At 51.3% G+C, this 22,416-nt stretch overlaps 6 protein-coding genes across 6 annotated transcripts; 2 read left to right on the forward strand and 4 right to left on the reverse strand.

Moving 5' to 3' along the window:
• Positions 1-2,576: 2,576 nt before the first annotated feature.
• Positions 2,577-4,871, forward strand: BDR25DRAFT_327638 (uncharacterized protein; the record flags this gene model as incomplete). Its single annotated transcript, XM_033692346.1, has 2 exons — positions 2,577-4,751; positions 4,806-4,871. 2 exons carry the CDS (start codon positions 2,577-2,579, stop codon positions 4,869-4,871), a joined length of 2,241 nt encoding a protein of 746 aa, XP_033543816.1.
• Positions 4,872-9,555: 4,684 nt separating this feature from the next.
• On the reverse strand, positions 9,556-11,275 carry BDR25DRAFT_267732 (non-specific lipid-transfer protein). The gene is made up of 2 exons (XM_033687064.1): positions 10,578-11,275; positions 9,556-10,520 (listed from the first exon to the last, which is right to left on the reverse strand). The coding sequence occupies exons 1-2, from the start codon at positions 11,066-11,068 to the stop codon at positions 9,638-9,640; spliced, it is 1,374 nt and encodes a 457-aa protein (XP_033543817.1). The 5' UTR covers positions 11,069-11,275; the 3' UTR covers positions 9,556-9,637.
• Positions 11,276-11,753: 478 nt separating this feature from the next.
• Positions 11,754-14,983, reverse strand: BDR25DRAFT_336161 (MFS monosaccharide transporter-like protein). Its single transcript, XM_033693076.1, has 2 exons — positions 14,352-14,983; positions 11,754-14,302 (listed from the first exon to the last, which is right to left on the reverse strand). The coding sequence occupies exons 1-2, from the start codon at positions 14,637-14,639 to the stop codon at positions 11,954-11,956; spliced, it is 2,637 nt and encodes an 878-aa protein (XP_033543818.1). The 5' UTR covers positions 14,640-14,983; the 3' UTR covers positions 11,754-11,953.
• A 704-nt stretch (positions 14,984-15,687) lies between these two features.
• On the reverse strand, positions 15,688-16,942 carry BDR25DRAFT_305804 (uncharacterized protein). Its single transcript, XM_033690490.1, has 3 exons — positions 16,595-16,942; positions 16,300-16,479; positions 15,688-16,199 (listed from the first exon to the last, which is right to left on the reverse strand). The coding sequence occupies exons 1-3, from the start codon at positions 16,705-16,707 to the stop codon at positions 15,971-15,973; spliced, it is 522 nt and encodes a 173-aa protein (XP_033543819.1). The 5' UTR covers positions 16,708-16,942; the 3' UTR covers positions 15,688-15,970.
• A 343-nt stretch (positions 16,943-17,285) lies between these two features.
• BDR25DRAFT_72017 (uncharacterized protein) lies at positions 17,286-18,360 on the forward strand. The gene has a single exon (XM_033698950.1). It carries the CDS (start codon positions 17,471-17,473, stop codon positions 18,167-18,169), a length of 699 nt encoding a protein of 232 aa, XP_033543820.1. The 5' UTR covers positions 17,286-17,470; the 3' UTR covers positions 18,170-18,360.
• BDR25DRAFT_305805 (HECT-domain-containing protein) lies at positions 17,970-21,472 on the reverse strand. Its single transcript, XM_033690491.1, has 10 exons — positions 21,324-21,472; positions 21,225-21,263; positions 21,066-21,171; positions 20,872-21,005; positions 19,629-20,820; positions 19,285-19,578; positions 19,099-19,236; positions 18,822-19,047; positions 18,600-18,769; positions 17,970-18,532 (listed from the first exon to the last, which is right to left on the reverse strand). Exons 1-10 carry the CDS (start codon positions 21,358-21,360, stop codon positions 18,433-18,435), a joined length of 2,436 nt encoding a protein of 811 aa, XP_033543821.1. The 5' UTR covers positions 21,361-21,472; the 3' UTR covers positions 17,970-18,432.
• Positions 21,473-22,416: the final 944 nt, after the last annotated feature.

The raw sequence follows: 22,416 nt of genomic DNA on the forward strand, positions 1-22,416 counted from the left end.
AAGCTGTGCCAATACTTCGGGCCGGGAATAGAAACGCTAGTTGACATTGTTTAATTAAACCTTGAAGGATTTTGAGATGATTGGGTTGCAGGAGTCTTGCCACCTTTGCCCTGCATGTTCATTCACCCAAGTTTATCAACTTCCCTTGCGGATATCCGGAGGTCGAAAATTGAAGATAGGGCGGATGAGAATAGAAATCAAGGCGAGAATGGTGGATAAGAGGATAAGTTGCAGTCATCATTGGAGGGTTTTCATGCACCCACTCCGGAAAGTGTCAAAAATGAAGCCTGAGGCGTCATGATCGGCGACGGCTGAAGCGGCCAACGTGTTCAAGAAGTTGACCCAGGGCAAAGGCAGTGCCGAGTGTTTTGGGTTTCAATAAACCCGTCTCGGGCCCTGGAGATCCCACTTCCCGTTTGCTTCCAGGACGAAGGATTGGATGACAGCTGCGCTAACGACGTAGGTGGATAGTGTCCGCTGAAAAGGTCCAAGCAGCGCGGGGAGGTTTCTGCACCCGTTGTCGATCATGACTGCATACGGCGGAACTTGCCACAGCTAGTATTGATATTCTGCGCCGACTCGAAACAAGATAATGGGGTACAAATCAGGGAAGGAATGAAGAGAGTTGGGTGCGAATGTTTCGCAAAAATAGAAACTTGAAGCAACTGTTGCTGGAGATCGAATTTGACAAATATGTGATGTGGTCATTGGAATGCATGTGTTAGGTGATGTCATTGGCGATCCTCTCCCATTATTACGCGAGGTGAAGCGACACTGCAACACATGGAAATGAGGCGGCTTTCATCCGTCCCCTTTTCTTAGTAGCCGACGAGATTAGTATGTCTGGGGATTTCTCGGGTCGCAAACGAGTGGCTTATCTGTGGCTGGTGCGCATTCATGTCGCAGTGCGACACCCACCTCTCACAACCCCTCGATGCGACGTTCCTCTGCAGTGGACGAGATTTCGGCCAGTCGGCGTTGCCGCATCCTGCGGATAGGGCTGGCCTGCGCCTTACTGTTTAGGGGTTAGGGAGTGTGGCTCAGCAGGACCCTGAAAAGTTCATCCTATCACCCCTCATGCGATCTTTGGGCGTGGACTTTCCGAATTCGATCCGCCACTTCTCCACAGCCCTGCCCACGTTTTACTATGGAGCATATCAGAACGATGCTGCATGCACTTCGATAACGTTACAAGTTTTTCTTTTACGGGCGCTCCGCAAGGAACATTGTTTCAAGTGCAAATTTTGCTTGTGTGGTCGGTTGTACCTGGTGGTTTGGGAATTTGTACATCGTGTGGGGTCTCGAAGACTGCAGTTCTCGGTGATGTGCGCAACTCCAACATGAGCTGGCGCAACGGTTGCTTGGACCATGGTGTATCTCGTTTCCAGCGTATTGGTCCATGGGAAGGGTCCCGGTTCCAAACCAATTCTTAGTGGAGAGGAGCGCAGAACACATCTACCACTAGAATCAGCATTCTACCATGGCCACCATCTTCAGCTGTCTTGTCCATCTCTTGCTGGAATGGAAACGTGGTACTGGGGGCTTCCAGTTTGGATGCCCCCTTGCTGCTCGCCGATATTGCGCGTCACGATACCTAGTGAGCTGAAGGAATTAAACAAACTCAATAGACATGACATGAGGGAAACTCGGTGCAACGGTCACGCGCCATGGCTTGTGACCCTTTCTAGCCCCTGGCTTCCAACCGAAGAGCCTCTGCTCAAAAGGGCATTTACAACATCGCCCTTACCCGAGTGGGCATGCTCCCGCAGAGGGAGCGCGAGGCTTGCAGTGTGGGAGGGTTGCACTGCCTGACATCTGGTCGGAATTTGTTGCTTTACAGCCGATGCAAGCCTGCACCTAGCGCACTTCTTGAGATCTCTCGTCTAGGAGCACGCATCTACCGAGCCAAGTCTCCGTCAGTCTGGAGAAGCTTGAGACGCCGAAGAGTAGTCAGGATAGGTCCCCGAACGATGATGAGCAACGGGGATCGCTTTGCAAGCGCACGTTGCGACGAGGATTGTGCTCGACGGATGTCCATAACATGCAGACACTCTATTGACCGTTATTATTGTCGCAGGAGATGGCTCCGCGGAGAGGAATAGGGCCCTGTGTCGGATAGGAGCCGACGGGCACCAAAAGTGGACAGAAATTTTGAGTGGTGTGTTCCAGTGCTCCTGTGTGCACAGCCCACGTCGGAAAAGCCCATGCTGCATGGCCCTGCATGGAGGGCGCTCTTTAGCCTGCTGCAAAGCGCTTTCTAGAAGTCAATCGATCGGCGCCAGACGCTCCACCCCGGGCGATGACGCAAGGGCTCGAGGATATAATGGAAGAAACCCGCGCGAAGACAGCTCCCTCCACCAAAGGCCGAAGACGCACTCCCTCAGCAATTTGCAATCATTCCGGCCCGTAAAGAAATTCTCAGCCCCGAGTGTCCGAACGTAGCCGGTTTTTCTGGGCATTCCACCTGTTTCCATCATCACCTCACCAAGATTTTTAGGCCGAGTGCTCTAGTCATTCGCTACCTATAAGTATCTCGCCACCCGCCTTGGGCCGTTATTTTTCCTCTTCCCGACACTATGCTGGCCCTACCACAAAGACGTCAGCACCTTTCACTACACTCGCAATCCACCCTACCGTCTCCACCATCCTCGCAACACCTCTCGTTCGACCAACTGTCGCAACAGCTCTCGGCGCAGAACTTCTTTGACCAAAAACTGCTCCACGACTACCTTGAGTCGCAGCAGCACGCCTTTGCGACACCCATCATCGTCGACAGCGACCTGTCGTCCAACTCAAACCCTTTCATGAACGGAGCCTACGACTTTTTGAACCCTACTATTAGGATTCAGCAGTCGACGCCGACGCCACAACTACCTTCGGGCTTCTCGCAACCTTCAATGCTCCCAGCGAGTAACGCCACGGCCTCCGGTCTCGAGAACTGGCACAACTTTGCGAACAATGGTCATGCGGACAGCCAGTCGCTGCAGACGCCCGTACAAAGCCAGGCAGGAAGAGGACATCAACGCGCGTCGTCGTCCTCGTCGATAGGATCGACTGGATCCCAGTATCAGTCTGCAGGTCCCACAACCACCTACCCGTACGTCGCCCATCCCGAAAATTTGCCATCCTGTTCAGCTACTCATGTTGAGTCATCTTACACCGCTGACATACCTTCAAGACCCTTCTCGAACCATTTACCCACCCCTACTCACACACCTACGCAAGATTCATTCGCAATGAATCCAAACTTCAACACATACAACCCCAACACTACCAACATGGACTCGACAATGTCCGCACATTTCTCAATGAAGCAGGCGCTCATGGACCAGCATGTTCCTGACGAAGACGTGCCCAGCTTTGGACACTCAGCGAGGCATTCGGTATCAAGCTACGGACACGACTCGCCGGCGACCCCTCACACTGCGCAGGGTGAAGACTTTGAGGACAGGTTCAAGGTGCCTCCTACCGGTGAGATACTCTACAAGGTCGAAGCATGGTTCGATGAATACCTAACTTACGATGACGAACCAGACTTGCGACACCAAGTGCCCAAGTTCGAGAGGACTTACACGGATGTGGCCCCCGACAGCTTCTACAACTCAAGCACCATGTTGCAACAGGCACCATCAATACCGCATACCAAGCCTGCTCCCAATGCATCGTTGCTGTCGCCGTACCGAAGCAACAACCCCAACGACATCCTCCAGCGAACTGTGCAAGCCGCTCAGAACGCGCGGTCACAGTCACCTGCGAGCTCAGCGTCTCGTCCCATCTCACCCTTTCGACACTCCTCACCGTACCGCCACCCCAGCAACAACTTCAGCTCACCTCGCATGCGGGTGCCCACGGCAGCCCTGGCACGTGAGCAAAAGGTTGAGGCTGATGCAGCTTACGCAATGAAGCAGAACGTGGCATCGACCGAGGAGGCTCAACCAAAAACGATCTCGCCAAAGGATGCGTTATTAGACTATCGCGAAGCCGATGATCAGTCTAAGGTGGCACTCTTCCCGGAAGGTGGCGCAAGCGAGTACGAGCACCAATACAACGGTGGCGACCAATATAGAAACGCCACCCAATCCAGCTTTGACACAACATCGGGGCAGGCTTACAGACGAGACAGCTGGGCAACACCTCATTTCTCGCCAAACTACTCCTCAACCACCTCTGGACCCCCAGCTTCAACCTTCGCCTTTGTTCCCCCGGCTATCTCGGGGAACATGCACGGTTTGCCTTTCACCTCGCAGTTCCGAACCACTCCCGCCAGCATGCCGTCGGCATCCGACCAACCACCGGAATTCCCGGCACATCTCACCTCGATGGAGTCCAGCGCGAGTGAGGCCGGACCCGAGACAGCCAGCACTTCGAGTGAGCATCTCCAGAAACCGGCCGCTTCTTCGGCCGACTCGGGTACGTACACATGTACCTACCATGGCTGCACACTTCGATTTGAAACTCCGCAAAAACTGCAGAAGCATAAACGCGAAGGTCACCGCAATGCGAATGCTGCGACCATGGGTTCCAGCATGACATCAGCGGCACTCCTGGAGCGCAATTCGCAGGCGGGGCCTCACAAGTGCGAGCGCATCAACCCCACAACCGGCAAGCCCTGCAACACGATCTTCTCTCGGCCTTATGACCTCACTCGCCACGAGGACACGATCCACAACGCCCGCAAGCAAAAAGTCCGGTGCGCACTGTGCGTCGAGGAGAAGACGTTCTCACGCAACGATGCACTGACCCGACACATGGTAAGAATCCATCCTAAAACCGTCCCTAGTCACAAGCAAGCTAACATGTTGCAGCGCGTCGTGCATCCTGAGATCGACTTCCCTGGTAAGCACAGACGTCGTGGCGGAAATCACGACTGAGTTTGCGGACATGTTTGTCCGCGGAGGTTTCAAAGCGGGTGGGTTCCGCCGAGGGCTACGGCGCTCGGCTGGCCCTAACTCAAGTCCGTTGCCAGCACATTCCAGAACGCGCCCGATCCTTCGCACATTACACATCCTCAACGAACGACCTCAAAGTTTTCCCACGGTCGAGACCGCCGCTCGATTTTGCAGTGCATTACCACGCAGCGGGCGAAAATGGCTCGGGTGAAGTATGATCCAGGCCTCAGCCAGGGCGCATATTCTGGTCTCATCGACTTCCCCTGCCTTGCTTTTCCATCTCTCGACATATCCAGCATCAATGCGCAGCGGTGTTAGAAATATTTCTCGGCCGAAATCATTCCTGACTCGACATGTGCTCTTTTGCTTGTTCAGCGTGCACTTTATCCGGACCGGTTTGGCGTTCGGACACCTTCATCCCCGTTTCCCAGGCCGGACAGGATGCAAATGGGAATGATCCGGCGTTCTTGATACAGCAGTCCTTACGGGTATAAGCTTCCTTTTACTTCTCTAATTTCCTTGAGTGATCTACTATTGTTTCACTGGTTGTGGTTTCATATCTCCTCTCGAGCGTTCAAGCTGAAGATGGAGTGACGATTGATGATTTCGGAAATGATGTAATATGTCGACTGAATGCAAAAGTGATGAATATTAGACGAAAGCTGGCAGCAGCGAAACGGATTGGGATCCAGGATTGGGATTTTTGGGTTCATTTTCTCGTTCAAATCTTTATTACATTTCATCATAATACAGCTCGCCTCATGGCAGGGCAGAATTGTTCGTGTATAACTTTAGCGGTGGGGTAACGGTACAAGAGGGTGTTTCTTTTGGTTGTTTGCGTTACCGCCCCTTTTCATCCAGTCTATTCTTTTCTCCAAGTTTCGTATGCCGTACAACGATTCGTCCCTTGACCTAGCGGTCTTGTAATCATGTACTCGTCCCCAAAAAGCACCCTGCACTTCCATCTGCCCAGGTAACTAGGCAAATGTACCACCACCTTTCCTTTAGTATGATACCCCTCGAAAATGCAAGGGAGCACTTCGGATGTACGAATAGATAGGATAGCTAGCTAGCTTAGAATACTAATCCTTGAACGCAAAGGAATACTCTAGATACGCGGCCCTACATGCACTCCCTCGTGATCTTGTACGATTCAATATCAAGACTTGAAGGGTCTCGACTCTGTGGAGGTTGTGCTGTACGCTGCACCACCTTTCTAACATGCAGCTATTAAATCACTGGGACAAATAGAAATATAGATACAGCACGCAGTCGCACAACCCTAGCCTCTCATTAACAGCCTTGCAGGAGAACCGCGCAAGCGCCACCACACCTGGCACCGACCGAGCTGATAGAGCCCTGAACAATCAATTGTGTGCTCCCGCTATTGTAAAATTAAGAATCTAGACCCGAGTACACCCCTTTTCCGCAAAATCTCAGCAGAGGAGGGACGCGGTGGTTGCATGCATGTCAGAAGCCAAGTGCTGGATCTGGATCTAAGATCCAGACAGCACTTCCGCGGGTATGCGGGGCGTGAGTTAGCGGTGCAGCGCAACGAGAGTTTTGGGGGTTGGTGCCCCACTGGCTCGATGCTTTGTACGACGCACGTTTCCAATGGAGTTGCAGACACTCGAGCAACGATAGAATTTATTCGCCTGGAAGAATAATCAGAGAAGTGATTTGATTAGAGAAGGATGCATGGACTGGAGTTTTCGGCGTAACACCGAGTTTTCGGCGATACTCGGCCGAATTGGACTCAAGTCTCGAAAGGTCGTGTCGTCATGCGACTTGTTCGTTTTTTAAGCACGGGTTACGTGGTTAGTGAAGGCTTATCGATAACTAGCAACAACGGTGATGATATTCACACCCATATCGATAAGAACCATTCTAATTTACCCTTCGCTAGGAAGTACAACTCTTCGTCACCTCGTCACGCAACCTCCAATGAAAGGAGTTCCCTTTAGAATGCGCTTATGTTGGTCAAGCGCCAATTGGAATTTCTCATGACATGCCGTCATCATCATGTAACTTGGTTCATTCTGGCCTGTTTTCCCTTGCTTGGCATTGGCAATGATGGAAGGCAGTCTCACTTCACTCACTCGCCCTGGACCCTGATGAGCAGAGTCACGAGGTTGTTTGGGTCTGGAACGTGGGGTTGTGGATATAATGGATCGCGAGCGACTCCACCATGATCATTTCCTCAGGCCATAATCATCACGATCACCGTCTGCATGTCGCAACAGCCAGTAACCAGGCTTTAGGGTAATCTGATAATTCGCATTCGACGAAATCGCCGGTCCTGCTGCGATTGTCTACTTGCGATAGCGCTGGTAGTGGGATGATTTATGAGGGGAAACAGGGTGATCATGACGACGGAGTGGTGAGATCGCGGGGTCGATGATTGGTCGCTTGGAACATCGTGGTTGGATCGTCGCGCGGCGACTATCGAGAGATGATGGAGTGATGGAGGGTCATCGAGACGGCAGTTGGTGAGGGGACTGGGTGATTGGAGATCGAATTGAGATCGAGACCATCTATCCGACAGTTCCAACACCTCTTCATTCTCCGTTGCGGATGTTGTTCCGTCTTCCCCTCTTGCAATGGTTCGAGACTGTCATACTGCCGACGCTGCCCCGTAGTGCACCTCTTTAACCCTGCTCACTAAAGCCCCTAAAGATCCACGCACGGTAGAGATGATTTCTCCATTCTTTCTTCATTCGGGTATGGACAAAATATAACTCATTTTCGTTGTTGTCACGTCGTTGCTGTTTATTCCCTTCTATCGCAGCAACCACAGCAAAGCTTCGTCCCAACGTCTATGAAGAGCTTCTTGAACCTACTACCATTAGTATGTATAACATGCAAAACGTCGTCCACTCTCTAGAGCGTTCCCATTATCTTTCTCAATGTTTTCTATTTTGGTTCTTGATACATCAATTCTATTGTTATTCTTCTCAAGTCCCAACTCTCGTTCAATGCTGGCCTTCCCTGTGGTATTACTTTCTTGTCTTACCACCTCAACGACGGAGTTCCTTCACCAAAGATCTATAGACTGTTTCTTGTAATTTCAGTATGCTTTTTTAGGCTTAGTGAACACTTTCCATGAATTGAGTCACGGAAGTCTGGGCTTGAGAATTGCTGTTGTGTGGAATAGGGGGGGCAACCTCAGGGCAGACTGGGCAGAGAAGAAAGGCAAGTTGCAGTGCCGAGTCGTCCGAAACTTGTATTCTCTTGATGATTATTTACATTCCTAGTTCGCTCAGGAGTTGAGGTGGTGAATATCATTTCGTCTCGACAGCCCATCTTCGATAATCAAACAAGACGACTTTCTGGGCCTGAATACCAACGCAGCGCTTCCAACGAGGCGGAGTACTGTAAGACTGAGCAATTTTGAGACCTGTACGGGTGAGATTTTGTGCACGTTCGTCGGCAGTGGGGAGAAGAGGTAGGTGTACGTGTAGTAACTGGTATGGCTCACGAGATCTGCACGGGTAGAACGATTTAATTAAAGTGCGCCGTACTCTAGTCGAAACAGTTAAGATTATAAGGCAGGTTACATTTCCCTGCTCCTCTAGAAGCGTTAAATCCGCGCCATGAGCCTACGCTTTAGCAGCATCCGGTTGCCTTGTCACGTAGTCTTGTTCTTTACTTAGTAAGACAATTGCGCTGATGACAGCACCTGTTTTATGTCTAATAGCCATATATTATCGCAGTCAATTACAAAGTCCACGCTAGCGTTACGATTGCGATTTCCTAGGAACTGCGATTAATCTTCAGTCACAGATGGTGTACTCTCACGGTATAAAGGGCCCTCGACTTCTGCAGCCTACAAGACTGCGCAAAATGGTCGACATAGGCATCTGATCAACTAGATGAGGCCTGTGAGGCACCAAGACGCGTACATGGACGACTCTGCAATAAAAAGTGGTTTGCGATAGGTATTTCTAGGACTGCAGACTGTGAATAGATAGACTAAAACACTAAGAAACAACAGATTTAAGCATCCTCAATACACTTTTAGCTAACTAGAGCCCTAGGTCATTTCGGCCCTCTGAGAGTCTTGGTGGATATTGAGCCGTTAAATTTGTTCATTAAACTTTACAGATAGGCCCCATATTATAGGTCTGGAAGTCGCAGTACGGGAGTTAAAGTGTATACATTAGTCGTCACGGACTTCGCTGCCCTCATTTCTTTCCGTCTTTCCCTCTTTTGTCAACAGGTGGCTAGTTACATATACATACTAGCATACTGCGTCACAAGTGACTGGGAGAAACTAATCTTACAACTACTCGAGATTGAGACGTATTCGGAAGGGATGAGTTATATGGATGTAAAAGGACATGGAAAGTCAATGCGAAACCTTAGACGATATGGGAAGTTAGTTGCAAATGAATCGCTCCTGATTTCGAGGTCAACTATTGTTTCTGTTGTCTTGAGATTCTATATCAACCGGCCTCTTTGATATTATATCTTGTTACCTGGCTGAGCGAAGAAAGGTAATGGCTGGTGGGGATTAGTATATGAATTAAAGGAAGCCAACTTGTCTAAGTTCATTTTTTTCCTCTTCCCGAGGCCGATTCTCCGATGCTGCCCGTCATATTCATCGTATTATGTAGCACTCAGTCAATCCGCCCGAGTGTACCTATTATACCATTACTGGAAAATTTAATAGTAAAACAAATCATTCTTAATACTCTTATAAATATGTACAACTAATCCCCCAAACACCAAAATGCCAGTCATCTCACCTAAAACCTCGCCTCAACCTTCTGCTCAATATCCTGAATCGCCCACTCACTCCTCGCCTTCTTACTTCTCACCTGATCTACATGCGCTTTCGTAAACCCTTTCGCCTCAACTGCAGGATTATACCCCAAGCCATTCATCTTGCCGACCTCCGAATTCGGTACATCTGTAGCAGCCTTGCCATCTGCGCGCTTATACACCGTAACCACCACCGCACCGCCAAGGCCGAGATTGTGCTGGAGAGCGACAGTGGTGTCTTTGACAGAGCGGTTGTTAGCCCAGCCGCGCATATGCCAGACTAGTTCTGCACATTGCGCGAGACCTGTTGCGCCGAGGGGGTGACCCTTGGAGATCAGGCCGCCGGAGGGGTTGATGACGACTTGGCCGCCGTACGTGATGCCGCCTTTGCGGATGAGCTCGTGGGCTTTGCCTCGGGGGGCAAGACCGAGCGCCTCAATGGTTACCATTTCGTTGGCGGAGAAACAGTCGTGGAGTTCGCAGACTTTCACTTCGGAAGGCGAGACGTTGGCTTCTTTTAATGCCGTGTTTGCGGCGAGTTCCGACATTGAGTAGCCGATGAGTTCGATGGCGGACCGATTGAATAGGTCTGGCTTGTCCGTAGCGAGACATTGGCCTGCGATGAGGATGGCTTGGGATTTGAGCTCTGGGCGTGCGTCTAGGAAGGCCTGGGAGACGAGGACAGCGGCGGCGGAACCGTCGGATGTCGGGCAGCATTGGAGTTTGGTCAGGGGGGCATGGATCATAGGTGCTTTCATAATTTGCTCGAGGGTGTATTCGTCTTGGAATTGAGAGTATGGGTTGTTCTTGGAGTGGGCGTGGTTTACACGGGCAATTTCAGCAAAGTCCTCATGTCTGGAACCATACCTATCCATACAATTAGTATCAACTATCAGAACAGGGATGTTGTAGCAGCAGACTCACTTCTCCATATGTTCCCTCCCCGCATTCCCAAACATCTGCGCCGCTCCTGGTGCCTTCGTAACTCCTCTCGTCTCCTTCATCATCAACCCCGCCGTCCCTGTCGGATTCGCCCGATCCTGAAAGAACGACTGCAAACTGCCGGGAAACATCTTCTCAAACCCGACCACGAGTACACAATCTGCAGCGCCATGCGCAATCATATTTCTGCCCATATACAATCCCGTGCTGCCGGTTGAGCAGTTATTATTCACATTATATATAGGGATGCCCGTCATGCCGAACTGGTAGAAGACACGCTGGCCACATGTAGAGTCACCGTAGCAATAGCAGGCTACGCCTTGGTCGACATCATCGTAGTTGATGTGGGCGTCGAGCATCGCTTTTATACCTGCCTCGAAACCGAGCTCTGGATAGTCGACTTTGCCACGCGGTTTGATGAATTTGGTCATACCTACGCCGAGGACGTAGACGGGCTGTTTTTGGGACACCATGGTGGGTCAATGGGTGAGCTATCTCTTTCTCGTCTTGAAGCTGGAGCTGATAGGTGACGTAGGTACTGAGATGGTGCGAAGAGGGGGTTGAGATGAAGATCAACGAAATAGAAGCAGGCACGAGCTGAGGTAGACTTTTGCAGAAAAGCGATTTAAAAGCTTAAGTGAGGTTGCGCTCTCGGAATAATAAAGGCCAGATGCTAGTTGCATCCCCACGGTAAGCTTGAATGTGAAAAAGGGCGGGCGAGCCGAGGTTGCTGCCGCATGGGGAACGAGGGGCGACCATACTTGTCAGTGCGGCTATGAATAGCCGAAACCATGTCCATTTTCACCCAATAACAAGTCTGGGAACTCTTGCAGAACCTCATATTCATATTCATACTTGACAATCCTTTGCCTACGTATTCCAACTTCATGACCATCGGAACGATTTAATAGCTGATGACGAAACTGGAGTTCTGCGGAGGACAAGTGGTTCAGGGCCGAGCCCGATATTATGAGATGCTGACAAGGGAATCTCTAGTCAGATCTCTGATGGAGGCGCCTAGGCGAGGTCGAACTGGCATTGTGGTTATAACAGCCTGGGGTTCGGTAATGACCTGAGTTTGGCTGTTGTTCAGCAAGCAAATGTAGCGAGGCTCCAATGCAAGTTAGCCATAGCTATGGTGGCATGATACTAGTTTATAGCATTAACGATAAACAATATATAAAACATCTAATCACAGGTATCTTCCCCTGCTCGTAAATAACAGTCCACCTCCCATGACACTGCGCCACTCCTTTTCTCTCCCCAAAAAGACGCCAGTTTGGTAGTGATGCAATGCTCATAACATGAAATAACATGAAACGTCCTAAATTCGTAAATCATAATGCATAGCAACAGCATTAGCTTCTGCTTGGGCTTCCGTTCGGAACGTTGCCATCGGGCCAATTGCTCTTCTCCCTATGTTCAATGACAGGAAACTCATCTTTCTCCCTACCAAACCTCTTGCGAATACTACTACTCCACCTCTTATGCCGTTTCTCCCCTGTTTGGGCAAAATCGCGTCTTTCTTCTTCTAGCTGCGAAGCTCGTCTTGTCTGCTCGTCTTTCATTGGGTCTACAATCTGTCTGGCCGTGGGATGAACGTTTATCCAGAGAGGGAAGATCATGCCGAAAGCGAAGGTAGCGACGACAACGCAGTATGCATATTGTGCATTATGTGACTGCTGAACGCCGTAGAAAATCGGTGGGAAGACTCCCCCACCGCCAATGGCGGCTGTGAGTAGGATTGCAGCATCTTTCGTGTGTTTACCCCATCCACGCAATGCTTGGGCGTAAACGAGTGAGAAGATGGGGCCTTCGAAGAACATGACCATGACGAGCAGTGCTGCTGGTGTCGCTCGAGACCCATTCATACAAGCTGCTGCGAATGCAATGGCACCAGTGTAGGCGAACAGAAGAAGGTAACGTGGTTTGACCCAGACACCAATGGCCGCAGCGAAGAAGCGAGAGGCGGCAAATGCGGTGTGGCCGACTGCCTGGTGGTTAACGTAGTCGAGAGAGGGGGTGACAAGTTGCAAGTACTCTGCAAAACTTGTCGAAACTGACTCCTGTCCGCCGACGTAGCAAAATTCAGAAAAGACTCCCAACGCAAGGGTAATCCAGATAACTGTGATGTGTGATGATGCCACAGTGGCTTCCAGAGGTGTGGGTATACGTGCACTAGCCTCTTCCAAATCCTCGTCAGTGGCTTCGGGTAGCGGTACGTAATAATATACAATGGCGAGAATTATGGTGAAGAATGAGATACCCAGGTATGTCCACTGGACGTCGATAAGGCTATCAGCAGAAGCTTTGAACAGGACTTTCTTAGCTAGTAGTGGAGAGACGATACTTCCAATCGCTTGGACTGCCTGGGAAAGGTTGAGTCTCACCTCCGCGTGCTCGGGAGGCCCACAGAGCGCGATAAATGGGTTGGCACTGATCTCGAGAGTAGAAAGGCCAAGGCCAACGATAAAGTTTGAAATCAGGAATGCGGGGAAGGATGTCAACACAGCGGAAGGCCAGAATACGAGGGTCCCACAGGCGTAGATAATAAGACCTACAGTGTAGCAGGCCTTGAAACCCCAACGACGGAAGACTACCCTACCAAATGTAAGAGGTCCAATGATGTACCCCAGGTAGTATGCGCTGTGTTGACCAAGTGTCTGACCACTGGTCATATTCGCAACTTCCTGGAACCGGGCATTTAGTGTATCGAGAAGACCATAGGCGAATCCCCACACGAAGAACAGAACGGTGACCATGAGGATGGGGTAGATAGACTCCCGGTTGCTCATCAAAGTAATGTTCTTCCTTCTCTCTAGGTCCACAAAATCAAAGAAAGTAGCAGATCTCTGCCGCGTACAAGCGGTGGTGGCAAACATTGCAACCGTGTTCGTTTGATTGGGATTCGGCAATTCATTAATGTTAGGAGTAGTCAAGAAGTCCATCATGCCCATAGGTTTAATTGCGCCACCTAGCGCTGGAGGAGGTTTTCTCATTGGTGACTCCTCGGAGTTAGGTAGATTCGATCGTCTGCGGGTATCAAAAATATCTGGATGAATGCTATCGCCCGTAGCGGTGGCAGATTTCTCTCTCATGGTGTTGTCGTGGATCCAGCGAGGGATAAAACGAGACACTAAAGGCTTCATGGCAGGGACACAACCGCACATGACTCCTACGTTAATCTCGATGGCAGACCACATGAAGGATAGAGAAGCGTACCAGGGGAAATCGCCAGCCTTGTTCCGTGAATCGCTTCCAGAGGGTGACTTGTGCTCCTGAATATCGCTAAGATGGTTCCTGGCGGCGGATTGGAGATACGCTATTCGAACCACATCGACGACGGCAACGAAAACACCAAATCCAAAGGTAATGACTAGGATTGCCTTCTGTTTCCTTGGTAGTCGCATGCCGGTAAGAATGGGCATCGGCAGAAACAAAATGGCCAGGTCCGTGATGATATTCAGGGGTGCTGAAGAGAGATAAATGGTAACAATGTCGGTGCAGGACGCCGAAGCCGGCACTGGAGTCTTGAAAGCCGCATAGACAGGTGAACACTGCAGGATATTGAGCAGTGTCAAGGCCAAACCGCCCACATTAACAACAACAAGTGTGGCAACTGTCGACCAGCGGAAGATCTTCTGTGTTTTCGACAGGGTGAGATAGAACATGAGGATGGATGTCTTGGTTGCCATCAACGCCGGATTCTGCATGTCTTAGCACATATCTCAAGTATATCCCGAGCCGAGTACGTACATATAGGACCGAGAAGACATATTCCGACTTCTTCAAAGCTGAATCCCAATCCTGCGGCACGTTCACTTCGTGCCTTCCCAGACCCACAGAAGTGCCATAGCAGATGCTAAAAGACGTGCCAAAGGCCATAATCCATGCCAAAATCATAGTGTAGTCGTCCCATCCTGGCTTCCTGACGATGGCGAACCGCGATATCAACCTCAGCACAACAAATACAGTGCAGAGCGCTAGCGTGGTTGCTGTCACGGCCAGCACCGCCGGGCCTCTTGTTGCAAAGTCTTTCGCCATCGTGTCTTCGCCTTCTCAACCGGTCTGCTGCAGACCATGATACCGACGACTAGGCGGGAGGGTGGTTCTTCTCATAGAACCTCTCTTTGTTTGCAATGAAGTGCGTCAGTTGAAGCACGAGGGAAATGACGTCTGACAGGGCAGCCCGGGAGGATGGTAGCAGCAACCAGGGCACGGATGGGGAAGCGGCGGATGAAGGCCCTTTGAGGCTTGCAGGCAGAGGGTCTGATGAGCCCCAGAATCTGCCGTGCGCGGGCTGGAAAAACAGTGCGAGAGCCAAGCGATGTGGAGCCTCGCATGGCAAGAGGATGATTCAATCTTGCCAGTGTTGGGACGGCTCACAGGCCCAACACGCGCCATTGGTGAGGAGGGGAGAAAATGCGGAGAGGAGAACGCCATGTCGTCACTAGAATGTCTTGGCCCCCGGAAGTGTACTTCGTTGGCTGCGTGATCTGAGCAATTTCTCACTCCGGGAGGGCACGGCGACGAGACCGAAACATCCCGCATATTGTATCGTTAGGCAGACAGCACAAGGATTTGATCTCTGAGATATTCCTCGGGGATTCAAGATATGGAGCTTAAGAGCAGTTCAATTCGAGGTCCATTCGAGGTCCTTAGCAGCAGCTAGGCGAGGGTTGAATACTTGGGCCGTCCAACCAATGAGATCACACACAAGGGTGCGCACCATCCTCCGCCGCGCGAGTGCATCCTTCAAGAGCTTGTTGAGACAACACGCCTTCGCAATGAGAGCTCTCTACCTAGCTTAATAAGCCTCTGCTAAACATGAACCGTGAAATGAAGAAGTCGGACTGTGGGAGAGCAAACTCGGGACGCCGCTGGAATTAACCCTGATGGCTTTGGCGCCACGACCCCAATTTTGAGGTGGTAACCGCGCCGTCTGGAGTGCATAATACACTCAACCAAACCTTCTCCATCATGCCCCAAGATAAGAAAACCACCAACTCAATTCTACAGACTATCCCATACTGTATCCAATACTGTATCCAATACCAAGTCCTAGGTGTGGCTTATTAGTTAAACAGGCAGTTTGTAACAGCTTCTGGGTGCATTATTCGCTCCCTCAATTCTCAACCCTTCTCTCTCTGAAAGGCACTGAGATGTTGACACCAACAAGTTCAATTTGATAGACTAGCGAACACACTCCAAAGCAGTATTCACAGATCCACGATTCTTCAAATTGATTAAAGATTATCGGTATATCACTTCACGCCCCACTTCCTCCCTTCCTTCCTCTCCCAACACCAGTCCCTATTTTATCCCTCCACACCACATATCATCTACAAGCTCACACCAGACGAACAACCTCGCGCTTACAACAAGCCGGCAACACCGAAGAGAACCGCAAAGACACCACCAACGGGCGCAGCAATTGCGCCAGCGGCTCCAGTCTTCGAAGCTGCGGCACCAGTCGCAGTTTTGGATGCGGTACCAGAAGCCGCGGCACCGGTGCCCGAGGCGGCGAGAGTGGTGGCTTGGGCGCCGCTGGCGGAGGAAGCGCGGGGAGCGGTGGCGGCAGCGGCGGCGCTGGAGGATAGCAGACTATTTTGGCAATTGTTAGCATTTGATCTACCCCCCCCTCTAATCATCCACCCATCCATCTATCCAGGAATACTTGGGTGCAGGAAAAAGGTATTCTTACGGAGCAGCAGCGGCGCAGTACTGGGTAACCTGGTTCTGGACTGGTGGACGCGAAGCCGAATCTGGGCAGTTATTGTAGCAGGTCAGGAGATTTGTGTATTGCTGGCAGAGACAAATCCAGTCGTTGGCCTTGCAAGAGTCGATTTGACCCTGGATGGTTTTCAAGCAGGCATCGACGATACTGTAGTTGACAACGCGTCAGTGAAACCCATTCTTGCTCATCACCTCGAACACCACTAACACCAATGACAGACTCCATCCAATTCGTCCCATCAGAAAATAGGGGAGAAACTCACTTCTGAGCTTGACAAGCTCCACTAGACGGTTTGGCAGCAGCAGCGGAAGTAGTCTGAGCAGCCGCAAAGCCGAACATCGACAGGGCAGCGACAGCGACAGCGGCGAAACGCATTTTGAATTAATATAGAAGTGGTATTAAGCGTAAAATGTTTTTCGTCGAGCGAGAGTGAATATTAAAAGGTGGTTACAAAGTTGGACCCAGAACGAGTGATGGGTGTGATGAGGAATGAAGCTGTTGCTGTAGTCACGTCAATCAGGGACACGGGAAATATGGATGCACTGGAGCCACGGGGGGGGAACGGTCGGAATTTTAAACAACAGAAATCCCCCCATTCCCATCCATCGGTTCACGCAGCCAAACCGAGAGGGAAGAAAGGCCCTCGCTCAGCTGCAAGCCAGCCCAGCCATGGTCTGGCACGGATGCACTAACAAATCTGAGCTCAAATCGATATTGTGTCCTAGCCGAATCAAGCCAGGCCATGGAATCGAGAAACCCTATTCTTAGCGGTCCCGACCCTCCCAAGTGCTTCCCCCGATGCAGTCAACGTGCTCCACGTATTGATTTGCTTCCCACCCAATGCACCTTGACAACAGTCCTATGCAATCAAGCATCGCAGAGCTGAGGTCCAGCAATGGGAACCACACCTTCGTCCAAGCACCATCCACTCATCCCATCGTTTTCTCAACGCCGTAGCCAACTCAAACCACATGTGCATCCAAACACGACAGCCATTCGGCTCGCATTGGTGGATCCATCGGGGTCGTTCGTGTCCAGTGCAAACATGATTGGTCCGACCTGCCAAGATATGGACGTTCGTTTTGATCCACCATCCCTGAACGCGAGATGACCAGAGGCTCCTGTTTCTTCGTCTAGGATGGGACGTGCATCTACATATGATATCGTGACGAACTCCCCTTGCTTCTGTCTGCAAAAAGGACTGTCTCTGTCACTAGGTTGGAGTCGAATCTCCAGACATGTTCCCTTCCAACTCCTATCCATCTACGCCCGCAAGATGTCCGTCTTGAGCACACGACACTCTGCAATCACAGTGAGCGACACCCCTTACACCCGTGCACGCGGCCAATCAACCCCTGAACGTCGCCCTCATCTCTTTCACCGTCGCCATCGCCTTGAAGCGAAGCCACCGTCTCCAACAACGAATCAATCCCCTCACGACCGAAATGATTGCGGCTCGAGAAGGAGAAGGGTAAAAGCAGCCTCAAAGTCTGTGTGTTTCGATTCCGCGGTATCTCAAGACACTCGGATCTCGCTGGCTCTGGCTCTGCCCCGGCACAGTCGATCATTATCATCTCATCAATTGCACTCTCGAGAAGTCACCGAACATGCATGTGCTGGGACGATAACACCATCTCATCCTTCAGCAGATAAAGCACAGCGTTCAACTACCGACTTTACGCCTTTCATTCCACACTCGCTCGATGCAAACAGCTACCAACAACCTAACAAACCCTTCCCGCTTCTCTTTCCTTTCCTACCCGCACCACCAAGCACAAAAGACCCCCAAACGCCCCTCGCAGTCGCTCGTATCAACCCATCAACGCGCTCTCAATAACCTTCATTAAGACTGACTCAAAAGCATCTCCATGGTCCATACACATCAGAAAAATACGACCTTTCCTTTCCTAAGTATACGCAAATCCTCAACACAGAAAAAGTGGTGGGGAGAGGGGGGGGGGGACATTTCAAAAACCACCCGAGACTTCTTTCCGCTTCTTTTGTACACGGGCACCACCACAGAACACGACGATTTAACTTCTACTCTTGGGATTGGATCCGACCTAATGAACACACACGTGCATACGAAGCGCAAGTCCTCTATTCCTGGCCAAACCCAACAGTTTCCTCGACGGCGATCGTAAGTTTCCCGTTGAGCGCGTCGTACGACTTGTACGGCGGGAGATCGAGTCGATTGAAACTAAGCACACATGTTAGCTCTATGTTCCTGCAACAGACTCGTGGTCACGTGGGAATTGTGAACGTACCAGGTGTGGGATTTGGGTAACTGATTGGGTTCTCCGGCCTTTTCGATGGTAAATCTTCTTGGCCCGTCGCTTCCTTGTAGATCCTTGAATCCATTGACAGGAATACGTGATGTTCCCGTTGCGAATTGCAACAAACGGGATTTTTGCTCCGCGTCCCAACTCCGGATGCACTAGGTTCATGTCAGCGTCGGCGCACAGATCGCTGATTGGCAAACAACCTACCTTCCAGAAATTTACAATAACTTCGTCGCTCTCTGTATAGCCGCGGTAGTCGGTGTGCTTCTTCCAATCGTCGACGTCGATATCCGCAATACCTCCAATCAAGAGCTCAAGCTCACGCTCGTCGAAGACATTGACGAGATCAGCCGGAATCAGTTCGTGAAACCCAGATACGAATGCCTGGAATTGCTCCTCGACTCGCTTTTGAATACGCCATTCCGTGATGAGGCTAGCTTAGTTAGCGATGAACAGGTTCGGAAAGTGAAAAAAGACAGCTCACTCGACATATTCCCTCTTATTTTCATTCGTCACTTCAATGTGCTCCCCACCAGGTTTCAGCTCAATGCTAACGGTTTCACCGAACCTCTCATCTTCCGTGGAGAAAGTTAGTTCCAGTGCATCCGTGATATCGTTATTCCTAGAACATGTTAGCTAGGAACCCGAAGGGTCTTCTTTGGATACCTACAGCATCCACTCTAAATTACGATGGAAGTCGGCATCTACCCCCTCCATGTCCTGCAACGACACCTTCTTCCTCAGAATCATCTTATAGAATGCTCCAATGAAGAAAGCATCCAGGAATCGTCGGTGGAAAATGGCTAGGCCTACTACACGGCCAATGAATTTGAAGTAGTTGAGATGCTCAGGGTTAATGCCGGAGTGAGGATTGATCTGGAGGGTGTAGTTGTCGTGAGCGGAGTATTCGAAAAGACAGTAAAATGGATTGAACATCTCGTGCGAGAGGAGGAAGAAAAATTCTCTGTCATTGTGTTAGTCGCCGCTGCCATTTATCTCCCCAGGTAAACATACCGAGAAAGGCCACCATAATCTAGACCGTCTTCGCCGTCAAACTTGATCATCAGTCGCTTTTTCAGATCTGCAGCACTTTGCCTCATAATCTCGTGATACGAATCCTCGAATATGTGGGTTCTCCTAACTTTAACGTGGCATTGTCCAGACACAATGCGAAGAGCGGGTTGCGACCGGAAGTAGATCAACTTGCGGCGGAAATCACGCTTGTACTGGGGTACGTTCTGGTCGAGGGAAGATGGCAGTCGGGGGTCATCCCACGTGGTAGTCTTGGTGTTGTGGTCCACAAAGTATACCCTAGCGGTATTCGTAAGTCGCATTTCCCAACCAGAAGGCAAGGGCCCAAGCTGCGAGACGGGTTGTTGTTGAATGGTACTATTGTTAGCATTCTGCCCGCCATACATGCGAATATACTGCTGGCGACGTGGGTCTACCCATGTTGTGGTGCGTGTGTTGTGGTCCACAAAGTAGGCACGTCCTTCAGGAGTATGACGTTGTTCCCAGCCGGAAGGAAGTTCCCCGGTCCCCGCGGTGGTAGCTCCAGTTGCCATCATAGACACTGCATTGGAGGAAGGACCTTGGGGAGATGGCTGACGCTCCGAAAGGGTTGGCGAATTTGCACCAGTGCGGTCCTCGGGAAGCATACGGTTTTGATGTCGAGTGCGCTCCTGCTGAGTCTGCGCTGCAAGAGCAGTTCTCTGGTCCGCCTCATTGAAACCAGCACCCGGCCTGATCCAGGTTGTCTGCCTGGTGTTATGATCAACGTAGTATGTCCTCCCCAAATGATCCTCCCTACGCTCCCAGCCGGGGGGGAGACGTCCCTGGGCATCTTCAAACGCACTGTATCCACTCCGATTCGGCTGTGCTCCGTTCTGGGGTGGCGGCGGTGCCATGGGGTTCGAGGGCACCGCGGGGGTTGGCTGACTAAGACGCTGCGGTGTGGGGTTGGCGGGGACGGGGCGCTGCCCAGGATACATATCAGGGTGGAGGTTCTGGGTAGATTGGTGGGGGGTCGAGGCACCCTGTGCGCCTATGCCGTTGACCGATGAGTGTGCCGATAAGGACGGGCGGCCGGCCGCGCTCTGTGCTGGCTGGTTAATCGGGGCAGACAGGTTGGTGCTGAGGTTGAGGATCAGTTTGCCGTGCACGACCATGTTGTCGTTTGACTTCTTTAAGTCGCGGGTGAGCATTTCTAGCAGGCATGGCTCAGTAAATGGTAGCCGCTAGTCGGGGAAATACTTACCGTCACCACCAGCGTCAAGGTCGATAACGCTGCCTATGCGCACATTAATGACTCCAAGGAAACCCTGGTCCTTCTTCTTAAACTTCTTCTGGTCAAATATCTGAACCGCCAGCACGCTGTCTTCTGTGACCCTCCTACAGGAGTATTAGCGTCATTGAACCTGTGTTGCTTCCCATGGTGCTGGCAGAACGTACATGTCAAAACTCTCGTTCCAATACGGGTTAAGTGTCTTTTTTATCACACTCGTCGTGCGCGTCTGCTCGCCGTTGATAGTGGCTACAGCGAAGGGATCCGGAAATCCTGCGCCAGACGGGTGAGCACATACTCGTTTGACTGCAACATGGAGCACCTACGGAAGACATCCCGCTTGTAGAGACCATCTGCGGCGATGACTATGTCGTGTTAGTAGGCAGTCTGAGGCTCAAGGCAGGGGCATTTGAGGTGAGCCATACTGGTGACCCGCAGGTTGGGTTGGCCGCCTCCATCCATGCTGCCAGGCAGATGCCACCGACACGAAGCTGGTGTTGGGGGTGCAAAAGGGAGGCAGTTGAAGGCCTCGAGCTGGTCCTTCGAGGGGGGGGGGGGGGGGGGTGTGGGTGGGAGCAAGGTGATGTCGACAGGCAACCTGTGAAGGCGAGGACGAGGGTCTCGGGTGGAGGAGGCTGTGCGGAGGAAGAGGCCGTGCGCGCGTTACTGTTTGGTGACAAAGGCGGGAGCAAGGCGCTCGCCCAACCTTCCGGGTGAGGATGCAGTAAACAGCGACGAGACAACTGCTGCTAATGCTAATGCTGCTAATTCAGGCTTAAACAATCGATGCGACCAGAGGGTCCCGCGCTCAAAAATGGCAATACTTCGGCGAGAGTTGAGGTCGTTGTTGGTGCAGGTTGCCGCTTCTTGCTATTCTTGGCAAAGGCGGGGCCTGTCCTGTGTCGCGAACCACTCCCTCATGTAGAGACGCCGTCGTCATGCAATGAGAGGGTGGGATTAGACAAGCCACCAGTGTCACGAGGTGCGAAATTCACACCGAATTCCTGCAGTCAACGGTCGCTTGGATACTATTCACACCAGTTCATCGTCGTGCCTCCACAGCCGCACCCTGCACTAGACGTGAGATGATGTCAAGCCCTGCAACTTCCGTTGTCGGAACTACCCAAACAATCCACGACTCTGGATTTCTACCACCCCTAGTTCCATCGACTTCATGGCCGACTTGTGCAAAGCTTGGAGCAGCTGAGAATATCTATATATGTATTCACTCATGCTCGCACTCTTCCTCATGGTCGGATGACGGGCCGACCGAGAGAGCATCAAACGTCGCAGCAAAACGCAAAACAAGCTCTGCGTCGCGGCTGAAGTCATCCCGCGGTCCCAGGAGAACATCTGTGTCTTGCCCTAAGATCTCTGGACTCAGCTCAAGAGACTCCCAATCTTGGTGGACCAAATTGGGCCGTAGGCCCGCGAGGCTTCAGACTCGTCTTCATCGTCATGTCATATCATATCATATCAATCCATCTCAGCACCCCCATCCAACTGCACATCTCAGCA

The sequence above is a fragment of the Lindgomyces ingoldianus genome (assembly GCF_010093535.1).
Source record: "Lindgomyces ingoldianus strain ATCC 200398 unplaced genomic scaffold BDR25scaffold_31, whole genome shotgun sequence".
In the NCBI taxonomy this organism is placed as follows: domain Eukaryota; kingdom Fungi; phylum Ascomycota; class Dothideomycetes; order Pleosporales; family Lindgomycetaceae; genus Lindgomyces; species Lindgomyces ingoldianus.